The sequence below is a fragment of the Dipteris shenzhenensis genome, chromosome 19 (genome assembly GCF_047967505.1).
Source record: "Dipteris shenzhenensis isolate YYH24624 ecotype China chromosome 19, Dip_SZ_1.0, whole genome shotgun sequence".
Lineage (NCBI taxonomy): Eukaryota > Viridiplantae > Streptophyta > Polypodiopsida > Gleicheniales > Dipteridaceae > Dipteris > Dipteris shenzhenensis.
Window position 1 is genome coordinate 30,987,624 of NC_141614.1, and position 24,555 is coordinate 31,012,178.

Here is a 24,555-nt window from a genome sequence, read left to right on the forward strand (position 1 = left end):
CAGTGAGGACAAGGACATACATATGAAAATGAGGGAACAAAGCATGAACTGAAGGCAAGAGAAACACAATGAAAAAAGCGGTATAGGCGAAGACCAGAGCGCATATTTACAGTCATCGATAATGAACTAGAAGCATCACCTCTAGACACTCTCAGTGAAGTTTGTCACAAATTGTTCACTAGTAAAATCCCCTGTGGGCCTTTTCTCTAGCAACATTGAACATGTTGCAGCAATGCTCCAATAGTGAAACTCCAGGAAAGGACAACGTAGCCCTAGAACCTCATCAACATGGGCACCGTGAACTTGCACAGCAACTTGATTAGCATTGTGTAAAATGACACAGCCTTTAAGAGAAGGGATCTGAGAAATGATCTAAACACCATCACAAGTGTAACAATATGGATGCAAAGGATCTCTGATGACTCGAGAGCTACCACATGTGTCACAATGGAATTCAATGAGGGGGTTGTTGAGATTGATGCAGTGCAAGACACCAACTACCTGCGAAGCAAATTGTGGTCAAATTGATGTAAAAAAACATTTTGAGCAGGAATGCAAACAAGCCCCCAATGGTTGCATACCTTCTTCCCGTAGCTCAATTGGGATACTTGCTGTATGAAAGCCTGATGTAGTGTTGTTCCAAGGCTTCCTTCGGGGACTGCACTAAGAATAGTGAAGTCCAAAACCCCAATTGCATGCCTTGCGCATGTAAGAAATGTTCTTCGCAATGTACATGACAATTCCTTCATCTACAAATTCCTCCACCAAACGCACAAGTGTTTTTCTCCTATCTGCAACAAAGGAAAGCTATTAGCAAAGAAGAGAAAATAGTCAAGGGATAGGTTTATAGGAAAAAAAGCATGAAGCACAAAGGAAAAAGTGGGTGGTTTGTTGGTCTTCTGGATTGGGTCCATCGGCAATAGTGATCTGGTCAGTTGGTGGGCCATCTAGATTCACTTTGACAATCACAAAGGCAACTGTGTCGATAAAATAGACATGAAGGACGCTCGCCGGTTCTCCATCTGTTTGGCCGCCCGTGGTGCGTAATTACGTATGATATTATCTGAAACAAAAGAAAAATTGCCCTCAAAAGGTTTAGCTTTCAAAGCTATCGTGGTTGAATCCACACGCAGGGAGAAAGAGGACGTGCCTCCCTCACCAGAGCCTCTTTTGATAATTGTTGGACCCTCAACCCGAAAAAACTCGTCAACTTGAGAGACATCTTTGAAGTCCAAAACATAGGCGTGCGGAATAGGTAAAGTGATTGTTTTTGAACACGCATGATCTGTCAAGTCGATACGCATGTAGACAAGGTAAGGCACATCCTTTGCTTTGAATGTTTTGTATTTTGCCGGTGCTTTCCCCTCGAAAGCGAAGCGGTATAGGACAAACTCTGATAGTGTGCTAATTGGTAATATGGGAAGAGTGTTTGTATTTGATGTGGTTATGTTTGTACCTACATTTACTCCACTAGGTCCACTCCCGTCATTCATTCCAGTTGGAATGTGTGCTTCATGCAGGTAGCTCAAATTTTCATCAGGAATACTCTTTGGAGGATGTACTCCAACGCTTGAGCTTGCTGGGAAAAAAAGCGTGTGGACATTATGAGTGAGATTGGTTTTCAATAAGTAATGAAAATATTTACATTATTTGCCAGCAAGTCAATGTATATGTTTCAAAGTATCCAATTTGATTGAGTTCGTGTTTGATATTTACATATCACCTCCCCCCAAAAAAGAGAGGAATGTTGCTATGTTTGATTTTGAATACATTCCAATGGACTTATTCTTCATTTATATGTTTTTTTAATTAGCTAAAATCCACGTAGAAAATATGTACGGAATTAGGACTTCTCCAAAACATGAAAGCAAGAAAGAAGATTATACTCTATTTTGATAATTACTTCCTTCATAAACCCAATGGCTTACATACATATTCCAATCCGATATGTTTAGAAACAATCTAATTATCCACATTAACAATTTGTTACTACATACAGTCTTTTGCAAATAAACAGAGTAGGCCATCCCATTTTCTTGCATGTGAATGATTGAACTAAATGCATGGCCATTTACTAAATATGTAACTAGTTTGAAGGAGACGACCAAAAGTGAGTATGTTTGATGTTTATTGTAATGAAATAAAAAGCAAGAACCATATACTTTGGTTGGAATTATATATATATATATATATATATATATAATAAATAAGGTCTAAATATGTTTGTAAACATCAAAGAAGTCATTTGAAAGGCATATTCGAAGACATAAGCCAATAAAAAAATAACAAAACAAATTCTAAGCGTCTAGTACTTCCGAAGCACTTTCTTCCTCAGGGATCGGAGGCCTTACATCAATAACTATTAGGCACTTTAATTTAATCTCACAGCCTTTGTTGCGTAAGATTTGTCAAACTGAACAACAAACACCAATTGTAAAGATCTTTGTATTAGAAAAGCAAAAGATTAAAAAATGGAGTCTTCAATGTCGGCTTCGTGTTTTTCCGGATACCAGCTTCCTTCCTTAGAGCCAGAACCAAAGGCAAACTTGTAATCGATGATGGTTTTGGAAGAGAAGTCTTTATCAAGCACGTGCCCGAAGCAAAGACCACACCGTGATGCGTAAGAGCTCGTACTGCATCTCTCATTGCAAGAGGTAGTCCTACATAGAATATGAAAATGAAAACAAACCCTTGCAGAGAAGGAGATCTCATACTACGAGAAATTATGCAAAAGGTACAAAGATTTCGTTGTACCTTCCATTGGATTAAAAGGCTCATTTAAGTGCGTTGGATTTCCAATGGAGGTTTTGAACACTTTGGTGTGTATAAAATCCTCTATCATATTGTTCCATAACATTATAATCAAAATAAAATGAATGGGGAGGACTTAAGAAAAGCACTTAAATTAGTTATTGATGAATATAGATTTTGCACATAACGTTATAACAATCCGTGTAAGTAAATACGAAGAAAGGCATTGTTGCAAGACTATGGTATTGGGTTAAGGAGGCGGGAAGTAATAATGCAAAGACGCAAGTGATAGGAGCGAGCTTGGATGAGAAGATGGAGAGAGAAGCCATGGAAAAGATGGTGGACAACAGAGGTGGGTGGACTTATTACAAAGTGCGGGTAAGGAAAGACAAAGTGGTTTCTTTGACACTCTGAAAGTGTTAGTTTGTAAATTATGACTGGTTCGTGAAGATGCATTCGAAATTCCATACATTGTGACCGGTTCATGAAGATGCTTCTCTATCAAATCTTTCCTAGCGTCAAGAAGCCGAACGATATTTAATTGCACGTCTTAACTGCCATCAAAGAATACGTTGTAGCAAACACAAAAGGCATACCTTCATTTGATTGTATGTCTTTAGGATATTGTTCTACTGTCGCAGACATGCGCTTCTTCTAATCCGGACGCATATCAAAATAGTCTTGCTCCTCTGGCGCACATAGAGGTTGATGTTTTTCATCGTTTGATTCATTTAGGTTCTCTACGATGGAACAACGACATCATAGAAATTTATGTCACGCCCAAGACGCTTCTTTGAAAACACATAATCCAACCAAATACAAATGATAGAGCCTTCGGATTGGTTCGAATGCTTACCTCCACCTTGCATGGTTTCTTTGATTCTGCCATGTTCATAAGGCCTACAAAGGTAATCAAAGTTTTACAATGGAATCACAAGCTCGTTGGAAAATTAGAAAAGAATCTAGAAAACAAAACCAATCGATGCCACTTTCAAACTCGCCACTGCTAGTATCCATTGAGTCTCCCAATCCCTGCGATTCGTTTTTAGAAGCTGACTTTTGTGTACTTGACATGACGAACAATTACTACTTGGAGGCCCAAAAAGAAAGGCACGGATAGAGACAGCAAGCAGGAAAGAACAGAGAGACGCGGAGAAACAAGGAAAAACGGCAAAGCACGTATAATGACGGTCCATCAAATGATAGTTTTATAAGACAATCTCATGATTACTGTTTTAGAAATGAAATGGGGTGCCCATCAACATGATCTAGTGCCTGCCTTATTGAGCAACCAACACTCTATCGTCCACGAAAATCTCCGACGAGTAACTCAGACAATTTTCAATGCATGAAGGTAAGAAAACCTACCAAAAATGTCGAATCCAAAACAGAGACTTGGTCCACAAACAAAACCAGGTCCTTCCTCTTCCTTTGAAACCAACATTGACTACGGAGTTCGAACCATTATTTGAAGGACCCTTTATTTGCTCAACATTCAGTCAAACCTTCCACCTCGTACCTTACACAATACCAAACAAATATACAACCCTTCACCTTTTTGGCCTAACGCATCCTCAACGATATAGCTTCCTGAACTTGTCGGCCACTAGTTGTCTCCAAGTCATCAAAACAACGAAAACAATTTAGGAGGCAAGATTCTGAAGTAAACGAAGGTGATGCGGAAGCATCCAGAGGATAGAACTTTGGTGAGGGGCATGCAGTTGTTGATGTGGGCGAGGCCAGGGCCAGGAACAAAAAAGGAATACGATAAACAAGCCCATGCGACTCTAGTGCCTTTTGTGCAATGAAAACTATTCAATCCATGTGCATGGGTTGCCCCTTGTATTCTCACGTTATTCCTTTCTTGCATAGCGCCACAGCATCAGTCTCATCATTGCGCATAAGTGCTCTCCCCAAAAGGATTTCATTGCTCAAGCTCCACCGTCAATGTTTGTAGTGAATGCATGGCACAAATGAAGCATCTAGAGAGCAAAACTTTGCTGACGAGCAGTGCCACAGTATCAGTCCCAGCATCGCACAAGAGTGCTCTCCCTGGATGGGATTTCATTGCTAAAGCTCCACCATCAACGTTTGCAGTGAATGCAGCAAAGAACGGCGACCCAATGCACGTGGAAAACCAAAGGCAATGTGCCACGTGCAAGCATACTAAACAACCACGACTAAATTGGCCAAACGTTATCAAAAATTACAAATAAATTATTTTTCGCTTTCACTGGTCTCATCTTCACTTAAGCCTCCCCGTGGCAGGCCAATAATGTAGACCTGGTTGTTTTTGGCCTGCCACTTTTAAAGTGGAAGCCTAAGTAATGGTGTTTCACCTCATGAAAGCGAAAATGGTTGTTTTATTCATTTCATGAAAATTAAAATTGCACGTGTTGTCCCTTCTATGTAGTCCAGGTGCCACCCACGTGTCTTCTCGTTCTCTCTCTCTCTCAACTTGAAGCTAAAATTTCTATTTATGCCCCCATCATTTTCTCCCCCTTTCTCTCTTTGTTGTTCTTCTTCTTCTTCTTCTGCTTCTTCTTCTTCTCACCTTCCCCCGCAGGCCTCTTGAATGTATTCAACTTGTTTATTAAAGAAACATCATATTTAAAATTTAGATTATTTACATAAAGAAGCTTTCTACTAAATAAAAAGATATTACGAAAGTGCAGTGTGAACTTTCTACGAAATTCTGATAAATCTAAGAAAGACAGATTGAAGTAACGGACATGAATTCGAAAATTTCAGGAGTTACTCTCACAGCTCCCAATTCTAAACGACTCGATCTGCGTTGCTAAATTGCATTCCGAGAGCTACCCACCTTGCTCTTCCGCCTACTTTGTTGGAGGCATTGGTAGTCTCATGCTGGGACGATGCAGAGCTCTCTTAAACCCTGCAACGAGCTCTGCAATGACCGCTACGGCGTTTTTGATATTCCTTGTACGTGGCTGTACCATTTGCATCTTTTGCTGTACCTTAAAATCCTCGTCCTAGCAAGCTATGCAAATTAGAATATACCGGTTGGCAAAAACAAACCACCGAGGTGGTTTGGATAATAAATTAACTTTATTTAGTCGCTTTGAGTGCTTGCTGCCGTTGACTGTCGTTTTCATGCTTTATGGGTCGAAAATATGACATGCATATATGAAATAGGTACCGTCCTTATTTTGTGCATTCTCTTTGGCCTGATTGCAACATGTTTTGAGGATCTGTGCTGCCTTGCTGGGTACATGTTTTAATTATCTGCATTCTCTTTGGCCTGATTGCCACAATTTTTGAGGATCTGTGCTCCTCGAACTGCTTTGCTGGGCATCCCTTGATCGTAGTTCTACCACTCTCTAAAGCAAATTGCTTCACTATAGATACTGGTATGCCAATGCTGTTGGGTTCCGTCTCCTACGCTTGAGCCACAAAATAGTGCCTGTAAAGACATTTATCATGCCTATGAGGGATCAATATTCAGTCCCTTGCATAAACAGCAGCTAGCTTCATCTAGATAAGCTCAGTGGTTTTCTGGTTTATACAGTATATTAATCCAGGCTTCAAAATAGTAAAGGAGATTTCGGAAACCAAACCAAAGATATCTTCGAAGGTCAGGTAAGTAGACTTGGAGCAATAGGTTATGAAGTGGATTTGTGCAAGACCAACACGAAAGAAGAAGAATGAATAGTCTCCTCAATTGCTAGCCTTTTGTCATGGAGCCCTCCAGAATTCTCAGAGAAACTATATGAAGATCTTTGTAGAAATGGATGCTCTTGTCTGTGGGGATGTGTAGAACTGTGTGCATGTGTTAGAGCATATGCATATAATGATATCCACCCAACATTCAGCGCTCATGATGTGGGGGGGATGTCAAAGGTGCTGGTTCGTGCTAGAGGTGTGATTTCAACATTGTGGGTGACTAGCAGGAGGTCAAACTGGCCCTGTATGTTTTAGCATGTTCCCTGACTCATCTAGATATGCGTATTTCGGCTCAATTTCTAAAAACGGACCGCACACTACTTAATGCAGGCTGCCAAGATTATCATCTTTCAATTATGTTATATGGCAACTCGTGAGGTTTACTGTAAATTTTATTTCCCCACAAGCACCAATGGCACCAGGTAACATGAGTCTAAAGAGGGGGACCTCCACATGAATTTGTACTGTTTGGGACCTCATAGACTGTTTATTTGGTCTTTTGGTTTTTGTGAGATGGATCATTTCTCTGCATTTTGCACTGAGTCTTAAGCATCTGGCTTATCAAGACCTCAGAGGAATTCTGTGTTTGATCTCAAGGCGGTCGGGCCTTTGAGGGACCCAGGCTGCCAATGATTATGCAATGTATTATTACACATTGCACAGCTTCACAATAGGAAGTCGCAGGACTGTGTAGGCATAGGCACAAATTTCAAAGCACTTCGTTGCCTGAACCTGCAGCCCAGTTTTTGAAGCAGCTCAAACAGGCTTGATGACCTTCTCATAGAAAATATGCATTTGCACCTGCTTCACAGCTGTTTGTGTAGGGACAAGTACTCTTTTAGTAAATCCCAAGCTGTTTTACCCATGTTAAGTTATTAATGCTCCTCTGTCTGTATCTGCAGAGTTACAGTTTATAGTGGGCTCATGTGAGAGTTGCTGAGTTGTGCAAACAGCTTTTGCAGCAGTTTGGGCTGGTGGATCCGCTATTCTGGGTACTACGGCCATATTTCAACGTTCACACCTGCTTGGAAGCTGTTCTTGCAGGGGCAAAAAATATTCTAGCAAGTTTAAGGCTGTGCAAGGGTACTAAAGTATACAGATCTCAATTTCAATATTTACACGTGCTTTGAAGCTGTTCCTGCAGAGGGCGAAACCATTCCAGCAAATTTAAGGCTGTTCAGGATGCATAAAGCACATTTAAGCTGGCTTTATGCCTGTGTGCAGAGTCAACAGCATTACCAGCTTGAAGCTGATTTTACAATGGAACTGCATTATTCAAGTTTGATGTGTCAGAATTTCAAGTGCTAAAGCGTGCACCTGTGCACAGCGGATAATATAGACCAACTCTTTCCAAGACACACTCAACAATACCCTGAATATGAACTGACATATAACAATAAATTGCAGTAGAGAGAACAGCAGGTAAGAACCTCAAAAAAGAAGTCTGTATTGTCATCCACAGATGTGGGTAGGTAGAGCTTCAAACAGAACTCAGAACCCTATCGAAGGGCTGGGCAAAACAGCAGCAAGGAAGGCTGCACCAAAACAGACAGGGAGAGGGGCTGATGCTACTCACTGTTCACTCCTGGGTGCCTCTGTGAAGGAGGTCTTCAGTTGGACAGGAAATGTGACGAATGGCCTCACCCCCAAATCTGCGGCCGGATTGGCCTACCAGCCGACCTGATCTAGCTGACCAGATCAGCCACGGAGGACCCAGCCAACCTGGTCAGCTGGTTGATCCGACCATCATGTCACTCTTTCATGGGATTTACTGGCCTTTGTCTGTGCCTGTCCAGGCACCTTTATCTGGAGCAAAACTGCTCCTACTTTTGGTTGCAGACGACAGCTACCCCGAACATCCTCAATGCGAGGTCGGTAACAGCTCTAACCTACTCTGCCTACCCTGCCCCATCCTATAGATCTACTGCCCGTATGTCCTCATATGGTGGCTCACACATCAGTGATCTTTAACTGGTCTACCTTCCATGTGACTCATGAGACTCTTGCAGCACACTCAACTATATTCTGCATTTCTGCAGCAACATACAACTGCAACAAATGCCAGACTACCCAATATTTTGTAGAAATAATTGCACATATTGATGTTCAAGTACAGTCGCAGTGTTACAAAGTTACAGTGGGCTGAAGGTGTGCCATTAGCAAATTTGCGACTTGCATGAGTGTTATGTGACTACATAGAAAACACATCCGGAGTAAAACATTAGAAGTTGTGAAGTCAATTGGAAATTCTTAAGTTGGACCCGTTTTTTTAATTTGCTTTTTTGAATGCTTGGAAAGTAGCTTCAGGTGAGGAATGGGCATTTTCACAATGCACACATACATTTTTGCCCTTGCTTGCTTGTATGTGTGACGCGCTTTCCAACCATTTGGGACCCTTAAATGACAATGTAAAAATTATAGATATTTGGGCTTGCAGGATATGAATGTCCTATTGAACTTCGAGGATCTGCCAAGAGTTTGGAGGAAATTATTGTCTGTTGGCTTCTGAGACTGCCTAGTTTGTATTGGTATGACATTTTGAGAAGATAGTGGCACTGTGTCGTGATGAGAGAAATTTGTCCTACCTATGAGAAATTTAACCTACCAAATGGGCGCGATGGACATGATGAATGGAATAGATGAGCACAAGCATCGAACACACAATCAAAATCAAAACTGAAGAAATAATACAACATAATTTCCACAAAGTTATTAATTAATTTATTCATGTTGCATGTGCTAATTACCTACCTTTTTAAATTTATGATGAGAGTGTTTGCTCTGTAGTTTACTTGGTTTGGTATGCTATATAACCTAAGGGCACTAGAACAAAATGCCGTGTCTGTGGAGTGGGCATGATGTACGAGTTGTGCTTATGTGGAATTGTGGTGTCCAACGATGCCCTTTATTAATACTTTAAAATAGTTAAATAGCCATCATCTGGATTAGCTTAAAGAAGAAAAATTGTAAACTTTTCAGTAGGGTATAAGCAGATGGAGTAAAGAAACAGCAACACCCATCGGGTGTGAATGAGGACCACTCCTTGTAGAGGTAAACCTGGTTTGAAATACAACTAAGAAACTGGAGCAATCTTTCCATGTAGGCACTGCCGCAGTCACCTCAAGCTGCATATTGAGATAGCATATCAGCTAGGAGCAAGTTTCAATAACCAATATCCAAAACTAAAGTCCTATCAACCAAAAATCCTCCAAATTCCAAAGCATTGATAAAGATCTACCAGATGAAGAAGAGTGCCCGCTGAATTAAAATATAGTTCCTTCTTCTACCTAAACTGAGGCTTATCTTCCATACCAGTAACCAGACCAATCTCCAGCATTCCTCTTCTTCCCAATCCTTAAAAGCCAATGGAATCAAATTTTCTAGATCCTTAATTTTGAAACATCTAATCTCAGCCTGAATACTCCAAAATAAACAACCCAAAGATTTCCATAAACTATTCTTCACAACTCAGTGTGGCCCCAAAGGCGACTGGTGTTTTCTCAAACCGACTCTCTTGTAACTGGTCTAATGCCATCCCATTCCACAGGGACCTATGTTTCAAACTAAAATATAGTTCCTTCTTCCACCTAAACTCAGGCCATCTCTTTTTGTACTAGACCGATCTCCAGCATTCCTCTTCTTTCTAATGCGTAAAAGCCAATGGAATCAATTTTTTTCAATCTTTAACTTTGAAACATCTAACCTCAGCCTGAATACTCTAAAACAAACTTGGACTTTCTTCACAACCCTTGGAAGAAAAAGTCTATATGTTCAGAAGTGTGGCCCAAAAGTCATCAGTGTGAAATTCCTCATTCGAACGCTCTTGTAACCGGTTTAAATGTATAATTCTAGGTTCCATTTTAACAAGGAAAATCCATGTTGTGTCTTCTACTGGTAGGGAATTAAAAATAGGGTTTAGGATCTAGGAAGCAAAACCCAACAAATTTTTTTAATGTTAAACCTAGGTTATCTTGCAGGTATACCTGATAGGTATATGCACTATCAGCCCAAAATATGCCCTGTAAGCCCTAAATCTGACATCATGCAACTAGGGCCTAGTTTTGCAAAAAGTAGACCTTGGTCGCACAATGTCAGATATCATGCTTCCATGTCACATTTTGGGCTGAAAATTCATACACGTACCTGGTACAACTGCAGGATAACCTGGGTTTAAAACGAAAAAAATTTGTTCGGTTTTGCTTCCTAGATCCTAAATCCTATTTTTTATTCCCTACCAATTGAAATTGAATGTCTTTGGACCTTGAAAAAAAATAAAATTAAGCCACATCATTCATTCAGGATAGATTATAAACGCAGATTGGGAGTGGTTTACAAGGACAAGTTAATCTCTTCATACGGCAGAAATATGACTAGGGAGCTTTCTATACCTGTTAAATTTTGTTGTGGTATATGTTAGTTTATTTGCCCTTGGTATTTGAGGTTTTTGAGATTGTAGGAGTTTCCCTAGTATAGGGAAAAGTGGTTTTGCTTGCAGTTGATATATGCCTGGTTAGCTTTAAATTTGGGAGTTGGGCTTTCGATTCTGGATACAATTTAGGTGTGTTATTAAAAAAAAAAACACACACACACACACACCCATTGACCTAAGAAGCTTCTAGGGTGGATCCTGTAGAGTCGGGAGTCCGGCTGACCCCGCAGGTATCGCGCCCAGCAGGCCATACACTGTCTGATAGAATTGCCTTATTGGAGGATGCCTTGCAACAGATTTTAGCGCAGCAGCTACAAGCAAATGTAGGGCAATCGGAGCTCAGGAAAATGGTTCATAGTATGTCTGCTAGACCATCTCGTGAAGAGAAAGGTAAATCTCCAATGGAACGTGAAACCAGTGTTCATACGATCGAGCCTAGGAGGACTAAGGTGCTTAATATTGCCAATTATAGGCCAGAAAAGTATTCTGGTTGGATGTTTTGACTGTAGTTCTGATATCATAGAGACTTGGTTACACAAATGGGAAGAGGCTTTCGCCATTTGTGAAATCAGGAATGATATGAAGAAAATCCGTGAGGCCACCCATATGTTTAACCCCATATGTTTAATGAGGCAGCGGATAGGTGGTGGATAAAACAGCAGAAAGATGGAGTGGCATCCACTACTTGGGAGGGGTTTAAAAAAGAATTTAGAAAACACTTCTTACCTCCTGACGAAGCATCCCGAGCTTGGGATCAGTATCGAAACCTTCGTCAGAGAAATTTATCAGTGGCGGAATACACTGATAAGTTCAGAGAAAGTGTAATGAAAGATATGAACCCCTACCTCAGTCAATCCAGGTAAAAGATTTTATCTTTGGACCGAATGATCGAATCAAGATGGAAGCTCGGGCTAAGTATGCGAACACGCTAGATGAAGCAATTGCCATAGCCCTGAACTATGAAGATGCCAAAGGGAACAGACCAAGTGGGTTTGTGCAGGTTGGGACTCGGTATGAGTACCCGAAGAAAACTGGGTTTAAGAAGAAGTGGATTAGCAAAGGGTGTGCCTCACAGCCTAGTGGTCAAGCCAAGCAGGCGAAGCTAGTTGAGACTCCTAAACCAAGTACCACCATTGAAATGAAAAGAAAAGTAACACCAATGGCAGCCCGGGCTTGATCGAAGTCTTCTTTGAACCTAGAACAAAGAGAAAAAGCGAGGAGAGAAGGCTTGTGTTTTGGATGCCTTCAGCCTCATTAGTGGAAAGATTGTCCACGAAACAAGGATTGTCGGATGGTTGAGATGGTGATCTCAGAATGCGACGTGGAAATGGAGGGAAGTCCCAGAGCAGAACAAATGCAGATTCAGCTAGCGGGATCTTCTCAAAGGTCAGGTCCTGTTTTGTTATGTGTGTCTGTTGCTAAGTTAGTAACTAGTGCACCTGATAATGTCTTGTCAAAGCCCGCAGCAACGGGGTATACAGCCTTTAACGATACGGAGTTAATTAAGATGAAAGGACAAGTAGCCAATCATGATGTCATTGTGTTGTTTGACTCAGCGTCAACGCACATGTAATTAACTCCAAGCTTGTAAAGAGGCTGAAATTAAAGACTAGTCCATCTTACTATGCATATACAGTCAGAATGACACGGAAGTTCAACTGAATAGGTGGGCAGAACTCATGCAGGATTTTAACTTGACGATTCGGTACCGAAGAGGGAAGGATAATAAAGTTGCTGATGTGTATTATATTTGTTTGGTATTCAGCATGAAGGTACTTCTTACGTGAGAGAGTGTGACGAGCTTGCTGAACAAGAGAATGGCTGGGTGGTTATTCATTGTGCCATCACCTGTTAATTTGTATCCGTCCAATTAGTGGTCTTGATTGAGCTGTAGTTTTTAGTCATTATACTTCATCTACATTGTCATCTTCCTCATCCTTCTCCTCTCGAGCATCTCCTTTGTTCTTGGGCTGGATGGTTTCCATCTTCCTGTAGGCTTCTCTTTCCGCTTCATCCTCTCCTTTCTTCTCAGCTAGCTTCTTCTTGGCTTTATTCCGAACTGGTTGTTCCCAAGCATTCTAAGGGATTGTGTACATGCAGTCAATCAAAGAGATGCTCCATCAGCTCCTGTTTAGAAGCTCTTCAAGCATCTTCTAACATGGTCCATGAATTTGCTTCTCTAGATCCTCGTGGTACAGATCCTTATAGAGATATAGTATTTAAATGGCTAGGTTGTAGGGATAATCCTAGGCCTAGGTAGTGTGTGTGGTGGCCATGCAGTGGGCCGGAATGAGGGATTTGCATTTCAGTTTCCCAGGCAATGGCCTCAGAGGTCTTTTGATTAGCGCGAGCTCAATTGCAAGATGGGCAGTTTGGATGGGTTTCCTCATGTGTGAGTCCGAGATTGGGGTTCTGAACTTGTATGCATTTGTAGACAACACCGCCGTGCTTTTTAGAGGAAGTTGATAGAGTGCCTCCTTGACGTTGACTCTTGGATTGTTGGAGGTGACTTCAACAACCTAGACTTTATGGAGGACAAGCAAGGTGATGTTCTTTCTCTGAGATGCCGGCAGTGGAGAGGAGTACCTGGGAGTAGTTCATTTTCGCGAGCCTAGTGTCTTTGCAAGAAAGCTGAGTTGGTAGACAGTTGAAGCACCATAGTTGAGCCACAAGTTTATCCCTTGCGGGCCATAGTTGCCAGCCGAAACAAAAATGGGAGAAACAGAAACGAAAACGTTGGAAACAGAGTTTCCGGCCCGGAGCCAAAATGGCGAAACGAGAAACGGCAATATAGTACAATTTATGTGTAAAAATATTTTTTTAATACATAGTACAATTATAAATATAGCACTTAAAGTGACAAATTATACTACAAAGTGAGGAGAGTGTGAGAGTAGAGGACTCAAGGAGGGAGTAGGAGGAGGAGGAGAGTGGAGAGGAGGTAGAGGAGAGGAGAGTGGAGGGTAGAGGAGAGTTGGAGAGTGGAGGGTAGAGGCGAGTAGGAGAGTGGAGGATAGAGGAGAGTAGGGGAGAGTAGGAGAGTGGAGGGTAGAGGCAACAGGCGGCGAAAACAGGAACATCGCGGGTAGCAGGCCTGAGGCAATTGAAAAGACCCTAGTTAAGGTTTTGAAAAAAACAGGGAAACAAAAACAACATTTCGATCGTTTCCATTTCTTTTGTGTTTCCGGATGTTTCTTGCCACCATGCTACGGGCCCCTCCAACATGCGGTACAACTGCTCTCCCATCATACAATCAAACAGAGACAAGGTTCACTGCACTCTCCCGTGGAGACAAAATGGAAACCATGAAAAGAATGAGCGTTAGAACCAACCACACTGATGGAACCCCTTTTTTGGGGCTGCAAAATCAACACTGTCACCTCTAGAGCCAAAGGATGTGCATCTGGGATCTCAAAATAGGTCTAGGGTCCCAGCCTTCAAAACTCGCTCGGGAGGGGTTGCCTTGGGCAGGGTGTTGGACCTGGAAGCTGGGAGAACAATCCACCTAACCTTGGCGCCTTCAAGGAGGATGTGTCCTGGGGGAAACTGGGCTATGGGTGAGAGGAGGAGGCCGCGGTCTAGGTGGGAGAAGGCTCGGTCACCCCCTTCTCTGAAGATTAGGGAACCGGGTCAGGCTGGGGGACAAACGAGGGACAAAGGGAATGGAAGAAACCTTCAAACCTAGTGGGAGAGGGAGATGGCGGAGAGGAGGGCAGGGGACGTGTAGTGATGGTGGCTAAAGCATGGGGGGAGGGGGGAGGAGGCGGGGAGTGGGGGGGAGGGAAATTGGACACTGCAGTAGCGGAAGGCTCTAGACCTTTGTCCCAGAGACTGAGAGAGTGTGATAGTGGGGCCAGCAGTTTCTTGATCAGTCGGGATCTCCTGCCACTTGCTTGCTAAGCAGGTGCCTGTGAATGTTGGGCCCGTGTCATTGAGGGATTTGTCGGAAGATCAAAGAAGGTCTCATCCTTCGATGTCTGAGGGCGACCTAAGGGGGTGCTCCTTGATTGCTCTCCATGAGTTCAGGAAGCTGCCTCATGTTGTGCTCGCACCTTCTCTTTGAGCCTGGCGTGCCTCCTGCGATTCTTCGCCGCTTGCTTGCTTGGTTTTTTTATTTTTTTCCAACCTTGGTCCACTTCCCCTCGGAGGGCTCTACCCAAGGGGTCTTGGACTCTTGCCTCTTTGCTATTGCTGCCTGTGGAGACCTATCTGCCTGAGGCTCTCTCTATTGTCTCGATCGAGCCTGTCGAGGGGAAGGGGCCCTCCTTTGTCCCTTAGGGTAGTCAAGTGCTAGGTGACCCATTTGTCTACACTGAAGGCACTGTTGTGGGAGACCTAAGACATCAATCCTTTGACAGAGCTTTCCCCCATCCAATGTCTCAAGGTGCATCTCCTCAGGGAGGGACTCCGGACTCTCCACAAGCAACTTGAGTCTAGGAACCCCGTCGTCCACCACAACCAAAGCTGTTGTGCCTAGTGGAGACCCTAGCATTGTGCCAAAAGTGCGACCAATGGATGGAAGGATCCTTGGGCAAAGAAGGGGCTCCAGGGAGCAACCGTTCTAGTAGAGGGCCTAAAGTCCCCAGCTCGTCCGAGTAGAAAAGCCGCCCAAGACTCTTGCACGACGTTGCTTGGTCTCCTTGTGGAATGCTAGAGAGATATACCTTGACTAGAATACATCCAATCGTACAAATTCAGAAATTCTTTTCTAAAGTTTTTAGCTGTTGGGGCTTCTGCACTCGTGTAAGATATTTCGATTTAGTTGAACAACTGATCACCGCTTGGATGTTGGAGAGAGGCTTGAAGACTGCGAATTGGAGATGTGAGGTGGGCTGAAGGGGCTAACCAAACCAGCAGAGGTAGATAGGGGCCAAGCGCAGTCGCTGTCGCAAAAGATGCAAAAGAGAGGCCTCATGTAAAGAAGGGGCTCCAGGGAGCAGTTCGAGCTGCAAAGCGGCTTGCCACCAAGGGACCCAAAACTGGCGTGAAGTGCTTGCAGGGTGCATGAGCTTGAGTGGTGCTGCAATGAACTTGCACGATTAGGTAGCCGGCTGAAGGGAGCTGATAGGGAAGCACATTCTCCATGAGCTACTCTAAGGGGCCAGGAAGCACTTGACTTGCTTGACGTGTTGCTGGAGGCAAGCTACTGGCGCACAAAAGCAAGCTGGAAACACCTAGCGAAAAAGGAAAGGGGCAAAGGCACAAGGGAAGGTGAAGAGGGGGAGAGGTGGAAGCAAGGTGGAAGGGAAGGAATCGAGGAAGGAAAGCACAACGCGCGGGAGGGAACTAGGGAGCTGCTTAGTTTGCTCTTTTCAACCGCTGCATTCTTTGTGACTTATGTCTCACTAAGAGAGACAATCTTCTATTGAGGATCGGTTGACCAAATGTCTCAATTTATTCCAACCAATGGTAAAACTTCCTAATTAGCAAAGCTAATTGTGAAGCATATTACCGGTTATATGAGCTACCAGCCGGTATTATTAGTGAATGAGATAGCAAATTTAAGTTATTTTTTGAGAGTTGTTTTGGAAAGTACCTTGAATATGAGCATTGCAGATCATTCACAAAGTCATGGTCAAACTGAAAAGGTCAATTAGGTCATTGAGGATATGTTTTGGGCATATGTAAGTAAGAGGAAAGCTAATTGGGAGAGTATTTATTAGAAATTTCATACAAAAGTGCCAAACATTCAACAACATGTTTGAGTCCACCCATGATGATGTATGGATTTCAATCTACAGCCCCAGTTGCAGTGGGACTCGAAAAAGAGAAGATTTAAGGAGCCAAAGACTTTCTTGAAGATATGAATCAAATGCTTAAGTTGTATGAATAGCATTAGAAAGGCTCAAGGTAGAACAAAAACTTATGCAAACCCCCACTGTAAAAAGTCGGAGTTTGAAGAAAAAAAGAAAGTCTACCTTAGGGTACTAGAATCTTTAGAAACCCTAAAAATAGATAAACGTCCAAAGTTATCTCCACAATCACCTCCTAATACTTAAGAGAATTGGAGAACTTGGTTACAAATTTGCTTTACAAGAAGGAGGCAGAGTACATTAAGTTCTTCATGTAAGTAAGCTCAAAAGGAATTAGGAAGTGAAATACTAGACTATCCACTATCTCGGAAAGCCCATCCTGGTCTAGAGTCCCCTCAAGAAACTCCCAGTCCACCTATCATAAGCCTTCTCAAAATCAAGAAGCAAGGCTGATAAATCCTCTTGGTGGAGCCGTAACCAACGCCGTGGCCTCTCAAAACGTAAAAATGGTATCTAAAAGGCTCAGTCCTTCAGAAAGCCTATCTGGGTTGGCTGAATAATGTCCAGTAAGAAAGGGGCAGTTCTTAGGCGTATGGCCTTTAGCTAGGATCTTGTAAGCAGATCCCAGCAAGGTAATTGCCTTCCTTTTGAAATCTCGACCTTGTCTCTGTTTACCCTTAGGAATATATAGATCAGCCCCTCTGAAAGTCTGTCAAGCGTATCCTTGGTCTCCATGACTTCTTGAAAAGTTGTGAGAGAATGGGTGAACACCCGGTTCCACCCTCGGCTACCCTAGTTGCCATCTGGTAGGATATCATATACACTCTACGGTCCACCTGGGAGCGTGGGACTCCAGGCTCTAGGGCGACTATCGAGAGGCGTGCTGGTTTCTGCAAGGCTTGGCCTGCAGGAGTTTTCTACATCTACACCCCGTGAGGGATTCACTGGCTGCATAGTCTCCCCACTTGGCTGTTAGCTCTAATTCCAGAGATCCCCTAGGCAGTGAGCTGGGTTTCTCTAGAACAGGCCGGTTCTTTCTTTCAGCCTTTTCCGGGTTTTTCCATACTCAGCACCTTCGGGGCTGCTGTCTTGTATGAAATCTTTCAAGCATTAATAGAAGGTTCCTTTCTTTGGGGAAAAAAAAAAAAGGTGTGAGAATGCTAGAGCTCGTAAAAGGATTGGCGGTAAACCATCCTCTCTTGGACACTTGCCTTTCGGCAAAGCTATAATCGCTCTCTCGAGCTTATTGGTAGTGAGCCTCGTAAGATTAGTACTCATCTCCTCCGTGAGCACTCTCCTCATGCTGTTCCATAACTCCTATCTGGCTGCAAGGTATCTTGGAGGTCGTGTCAAGCAATGGCCTATAAAAGTCCATAGCCACGTGTCCCACATCCTATAGGCTAGCTGCAATGGAGTCATCTGGCCTCCTTAATCTCTTGATGCCCTCTGGGGCTTGTAGTTTGAAAGACATCTCTGGTAATTTGATCTCCGCTCTGCCAAAAGGCAGCCCTAGCTTGAAACTTGTACTCTGATCTGGCCTCTTGCATTGCCTATATCTCTGCTCTAGCAATTTGCATCCTCTCTGCCACCCAAGGACTCCTGGCATGCTCTCCTCCAATCTCTGTAGAGCTACCAAGCTCGTCCGTGAGGCCCTCTCTTTGCCCATAATTGTTCCTCTCCTGGCCTCAGCCTTCCGGCGGAGGATTGCACTGATCTCTTGTAAGTAATGGTCTAGGCCCTGAGTTGCTGATCTCCTGCAAGTAATGGTCTAGGTCTTGAGCTGCTGATCCCCTCTGAAAGGACCTCGATCTCCATATCTCGGCAATGGGTTTGTTTACTGAGAGAGAAACCTCTTGCAATAAGTGGTCAGGAATTATGCTAGCTGAAGGCTCCCCTCTTGCTGATCCAAAAGAGTGATCTGTGTGCGAGTGATCAAAAAGAGTAGTACCCAAAACAATGCTGGTCATCCATCCTCTGTCCCACTCATCCACATTGAACCGATCTAGCCTCGACAATGATATGAAAAAGTAGTACTCGGAACAATGCCAGTCATCCCTCATACAACCAGTTTAGCCTCAAGAACCTACGGGAATCCACCTGTTTGTCCCATCTAAAGAAGAGGATAGTTCCTGGTGAGTTTCCAAGCTCAGCTAGGTGACAGGATCTTGTCCTTTGACATGGAAAATGAGCTGCTCCCAAGCTACCCGCTCCTCCTCTAAGAATGTCTACCTTTCCTCCTCCACTCATGTCGCCTGGAGTCTGTAGCATATTGAAGTTGCCTCCAATATGAATGTCTACCTTTCCTCCTCCACTCATGTCGCCTGGAGTTTGTAGCATATTGAAGTCGCCTCCAATATACTAGTGATAAGTGTCTGGAAGAGTTTGTTGGATGGTGGTCCAAAAGTCCATCCTACTTCTTGCCCCATTAAGGGCATAAATGGACAAAAGTCCTATTGTAACCTTAGCAATTGTCACTGTAACCCATAGTGCTCTGCCTGGCACAAGTGCCCCAGTCCTGCATGGCATGTGTCCAAGGCTCCGCAACACAGATGCAAACTCCTCCCTGCCGTGTTTATTCTCCTACTGCGGGAGCCCAGAAGGCCCTACTCTATCCTTGAAGAATCCTCCCCCACCTAGCTATATGGGACTACGAAAGACTGTGCTCCTACATGAATAGGAATCAATGTCCCTGCCAACCAAAACTCTGTGAAGCTCTTGTTTGATGATGCTCCTCCCCTGGCAAAAAATGAGCACCACTTAGGCCACGAACATTTCAAGAGACAATCCTTGTGGATAGGGAGTGAGTCTAATAGATCTATATGGCTCAAGGGTGACCAGAGAAGGCCTCTCTCTCTCTCTCTCTCTCCATTTGACGTGCCATGGTCCTCACTGTTGCAAAGCTAGGAGTGTAAACTGAGTCCCTCTCGGCATTTGGGCTTTGATCACATGCCTCCTCATTATCCCACTCCTCCTTATGAGCACCTTGCTAGGGGATTTTCCAACAAAAGAATCTAGTTGAGCCGACAACGATCCCTCTTCTTGAATGTGTGCATGGCTCCTTGTGCCGTGGGCTCTCTCTTGCAAGTCTAAGCCTCTCTCTCCTGCTGTTGTGGCTGCCCAACCATCTTTTGGACTTGTGCCTCAATAGTCTACTATACATGGTGCCACTTTATTCTAACACTCCTATGCTAAGCCTTGCAACATCTCCTCTTTGCATCTCTCCTCTTGGCCTTCTCTCTCTCTGTGACCTCCTGTGTGCGTTCTCCCATCCCCCTCCCTCATATGGGGTCTCTGGTCCCTAGCCTACTACTATTAGATCCTTTGTTGTGCTGTCCCCTTTGCTGAGGGCCCTCCTAAGGAGCACCTTCTTGTCTCTTCTGCTGTATTTGTGCAAGACAAGTCTGTCTACTCGTAGGGCCATTGCTACAAGATGTCTCAATTGTCTACAAGCAAAGCATTGGCCAGGCGACCAAGATATTGCACTTGGAGTAGGATCCCTCCACCACAGATGTGGAGAAGCAAAATGAAGCGTACTAGGTCCTCTACTTTAGTAACATATGTGACTACTTGGAGGGAAGGAACAAGGGGATTGTAAACTACTCGGTGCTTTCTATCAATTCAGACAACGGATTTCGCAGAGGCGTTTAAATGAGATGATTGCGAGTTGCCAAACACATATACTTGAACTTAAGAATTTGCAATTAAGCTGGAATTAAGACTTATACAGCTTAAACACAAAGTGACATCATTGGAAAATGCAATATCATTGAGGGGCCAAGACGGCCCCCCCCCCTTATCCAGGCTCACTTTATTCTTGAAAATGGAGATACAAGACCAAGGTGCAATGCACCTTCCAAACTGATGAACTCAGTGAAAACCTAGGACCTAGATACAAGACTCAAGAGCATATGTGCAACGTAGACAACAAAAAGGAGGACTTCAAGCTCAGGTTTCAACTCTTGGCTTGCCCAATCCACAAGGAAGAAGCCTGCAACAATCACCACTTACATCCAACATTAGAGACAAGCACTAGTTTTTAGAAAGATAGTAGAAACAACATGAAATAGTGCTGTAAATGAGATAAACTTGACAATACAGGCTCCCTTCGTGACTTGACCCTTTGTAGATGAAGTCCTTGATGCCTCTGAAGCTACCTTGGGTGAGGAGAGTGTGGAAATGGGGCTGGAATGAGAACAGCTTAGAAAAACAGCCGGTAGGCTAGAGAGAGAAAGCTTTTATGGAGTGATAGCTGTAGAGAGAGAGTGCCAATGCTGATCCCAAGGGAGGGGATGTAAGAGAGGAGCTGCTGCTGTTCCAGAGGTGCACAGAAAGGCAGATTTCTGCAAGGGGAATGGGCTGGAACAGTAGAGAGAGAGATTCTGCAGTAGAGAGAGAAAGACTGCAGCAGGAGAGAGAAAGGGGCTGTGGCTGCTCCAAGCTAGGAGAAGGAGAGAGGATGCTGCTGTTGTTCCAGAAGAGCTGAGAGGGGGCGGATTTCTGGAGAGGAGGGGCTGGAACTGTAGAGAGAGAATGTGCTGTTGTAGAGAGAGAAAGTTTTGCTGAGGTGAGAGAATGACCTGGGGAGAAGCTGGCTGCACCCAAGGAGCTGGAGAGGTTCTGCTGCATCATCCAAAAAGGAGGGAGAAGAAAAGTGACGAATTTTTCATGTGAGGAATGAAGGGGAGAGGCCTTCTTTTATAGGCTCAGCCCCCCCCCCCCCAGGCCTAGAGTGGAAGGTGGACACTTGTCCCAGATTTTTGGTGGGCTGCAGTCCCAAAGAGGACAGCCCACAACTTGCCCCAAATCTACTAGATTTGGGAGCCAGACACTTGGCCTGCATGCCCTGCCACTTGCCATGCATGCTGCCACATGTGTGGGATAGGTGAACTGACCTGCCAGCTAAGATTCCATGTGGCAGTCTGCCACGTGTCAGCTGCCATGTGTCACTCCCAAAAACCCTAGAATTTCGAAGTTGTCAGAATGATCGTTGGAGGAGCTCCCTAGCTACTGCTGCCCGCCATTGCCATCGCCCAGCCCTTGTTCCCTAGCGCTTGGCCGCTCAGGCCCCCCCTTGGCAGCCCCGCTCCCTAGCAGACTGGTCGCGCAGACCCCCTAGGCAGCCCCGCTCCTTACCTGCCGGCCGCGCAGGCTCCCTGGCAGCCCCGCTCCCAATCAGTCTGGCCGTGCAGGCCCCCTGGCAGCCTCTCGCTCTCTAGCTGCCAGGCCGTGCAGGCCCCTTGGCAGCGCACAGGCCACAGGTAGCCTTGCGCCCTGCTGCCTCGGTCGCGCTCCATCTTCAGCCTGCTTCTTCAGCCTGCTGTCCCTCTTCAGCCTGCTGTCTTGGCCCTCTCCCTTGCTGATTGCCCGCTCTCCCTTGCTTCAGGTTAGGCAGTTTCAGGGCCCTCTCCGGGACTGTTTGACTCGTGTTCCGGGGAGCTGAGATCCTGGGCTGTTTCCATGCATTGGCGGAGCTGTCTGCTTCAGCACTGAGCGACCTGTTTGCATCTCACGCAGGCTGAAGATCGAAGCATTCTTTTTACAGGTTTCTTTGGGGTTTTACTTGTGGTTGGTTGCGAGTTCTTGGTGGGTATTTTCAGCAGAGGTAGCTCCTCCCTTCAGGACAGCGTAAGTTGAGACAATGGAGGACACTAATGCCACTCCCGTCGCCGAACCTGAGGAGATTGAAGTCACAGTTTCTTTTCCTCCCGACATTGTGCAGATGATTGAGGTAGCAGAGGAGGGTTTTCGTTCGACACACATCATTGGCTTTCTACCCGGTAGAGGCCAACAGTTACGTGACTGGGTGTACACCAGCATGGCTTCTTTGGGTGTCTCAGTTACGGTTTTCCGATTGCTTGGCAGAGGGTACTTTTCTTTTGGCCTTCAGTCTGCAGAGCAGGCTCAAAGAGTACTTATGAGCTCACCGATTCAGTTTCAGTGCAGAGTCATCCATTTGTGGCCTTGGCGGAAGCACTTCAGTTCTACTTCTCCTGGACCGCGACAGGTCTCCTTTTGGATCCTTTTCCCTGGACTTCCTGATGAGGTCAGCTCTTGTCGCAGAGCTGTGGAGCATATGGCTAGTGTGGCAGGTACAGTTATCTCTTCAGGTGCTAGACTTTCCTATGCTCAGTCACTTAACTGGCACAGGTGTTACGAGGGTCAGACTCATTTCAGATTTCCCCCCTCCTCGACCTTTGCCTACTTAGATTTCGTACTCCACTGGAGATGGGGTCCAGATGCAGTAGAGGGTTTTGTACGAGGGTCTTCCTGATCAATGTCTTTTCTGTTGGAAGAGAGGTCACTTTATTAGGGATTGCCCCAGTCGTCGGCATCGATCAGAGACTCCGGATACATCTCATCCTCCGAGTGACCGAAAACCTACAGCTCAGCCTCCAGGGGTCTCTGAGCCTGCTCCGACTCATTCAGCAGAGCGAGAGGAGATTCCTTTGGGGGAGCCTCCAGTGAACTCAGAGGATTTGGAGGTGCCTCCAGCGGAACAAATTTCAAGGAGAGCTCGGAGGAGACGGAGACAGAGGGAGAGTCAGCAGTACGAGCAGCCTCCAAGGGTCTCTGAGCCTACTTCGACTCATTCAGCAGAGCGAGAGGAGACTTTTTTGGGGGAGCCTCCACTGAACTCAGAGGACTTGGAGATGCGTCCAGCACGGAGAGCTCGGAGGAGACGGAGACAGAGGGAGAGTCAGCAGTACAAGCAGCCCCAGGTACGAGCTCACAGTTGGCAGAGAGTTCAGACACATGTGCAGGAGACCCTTGAAAAGGGAAATACAGAGGACCATCCGCAGGCAGGTCTTGACACTATGTAGGAGATGGTAGCTCAGGGAGTTGAGACACACGTGCAGGAGACCCCGGAAAGGGGAGATACGGAGGACTATCCGCAGGCAGGTCTTGACACTGTGTAGGAGATGGTAGCTCAGGGAGTTGAGACACACGTGCAGGAGACCCCAGAAAGGGGAGATGGAGAGGACCATCTGCAGGCAGGGCCTCACACTGTGCAGGAGACAGTAGCTCAGGATTTGATGACTCTTGACACTTCTACCCCGGAGGTTCATATATTGGTTTCTGAGATAGTTATCCAGCTGGAGGCTGCTCAGGCTGCGGACACGGTGATGGATGCCTCTTCACAGCAGTCCAGTGAGAGAGAGGTATTTCATGACACAGGTCAGAGCCAGAGCCCGTCCTAGGATCTCATGCGCCTGTTGAGGTTCCCTCGAGACCTCTCTCTCTTCCCTGTCGCACAATACCTTCTTTTGTTGCTATGCGGAGCGTCCTCTCAGACACCCCTCCCAGTACAGCCTCGTCCTCACAACTTTTCACTCCTGGCTTATCCAGATCTTTTGCGAGTGCGGTCACAGATTTCGCTCAGTACCCAGACAGGCGTGAGGGTTGGGAGATCCTAGCAGATGAGATTGAGCGAGATTTTCAGTCACCCTTGCGTACAGGCACCTCGTCGCAAATTCTTCCTCTCCCTCTCACCTATTCCAGGTGTAGAGTTAGGATGGCTCAGCCTTTTTCAGCTCTTCTGACTCCTAGACCTGACCCCAGGATGGTTGACATAGATCTGCCCGTTGAGTTTTGGTCCTTTTTGGCTCGAGGGGTCTCCACAGACTCCCTCACTAGATTGGAACTTGTCCCGGTATTTTGTCGATGGTCAGAGGAGGTAGAGGAATACTTGGGATCTGTTACTCTATCCAGAGAGGGGCACATTCTTCGTTTCTCCGTAGGCAGCTTTCGTTCTCGGGGGAGCGAATGCTGGTCAGCTGAGTTACTCGACAGCAAGATTGATAGACAGCTTTTGAGCATGACTCAGTTTTCATCGGTTCACCGTATTGTCGGCTCGCAGATTCATTCTTGCCCTAGGACTCTTCGACCTGGCTTCGGTGGCAGGGCCTTTCTGTTTCTGTTCTTTGAGGTTCAGGGAGA

The 24,555-nt window shown here is 45.1% G+C and overlaps 1 protein-coding gene across 1 annotated transcript in view; it reads left to right on the top strand.

Annotated features, from left to right (window-relative positions):
- Nucleotides 1–5,433: 5,433 nt before the first annotated feature.
- The window catches only part of LOC147890342 (defensin-like protein), a 123,354-nt gene continuing 104,232 nt past the window's right edge, over nt 5,434–24,555 (top strand). Inside the window, exon 1 of the mRNA XM_087390963.1 lies at nt 5,434–5,694. Within this exon, the coding sequence (XP_087247089.1) occupies nt 5,628–5,694 (67 nt within the window). The 5' untranslated portion in view covers nt 5,434–5,627. The remainder of the gene's footprint in view (nt 5,695–24,555) is intronic.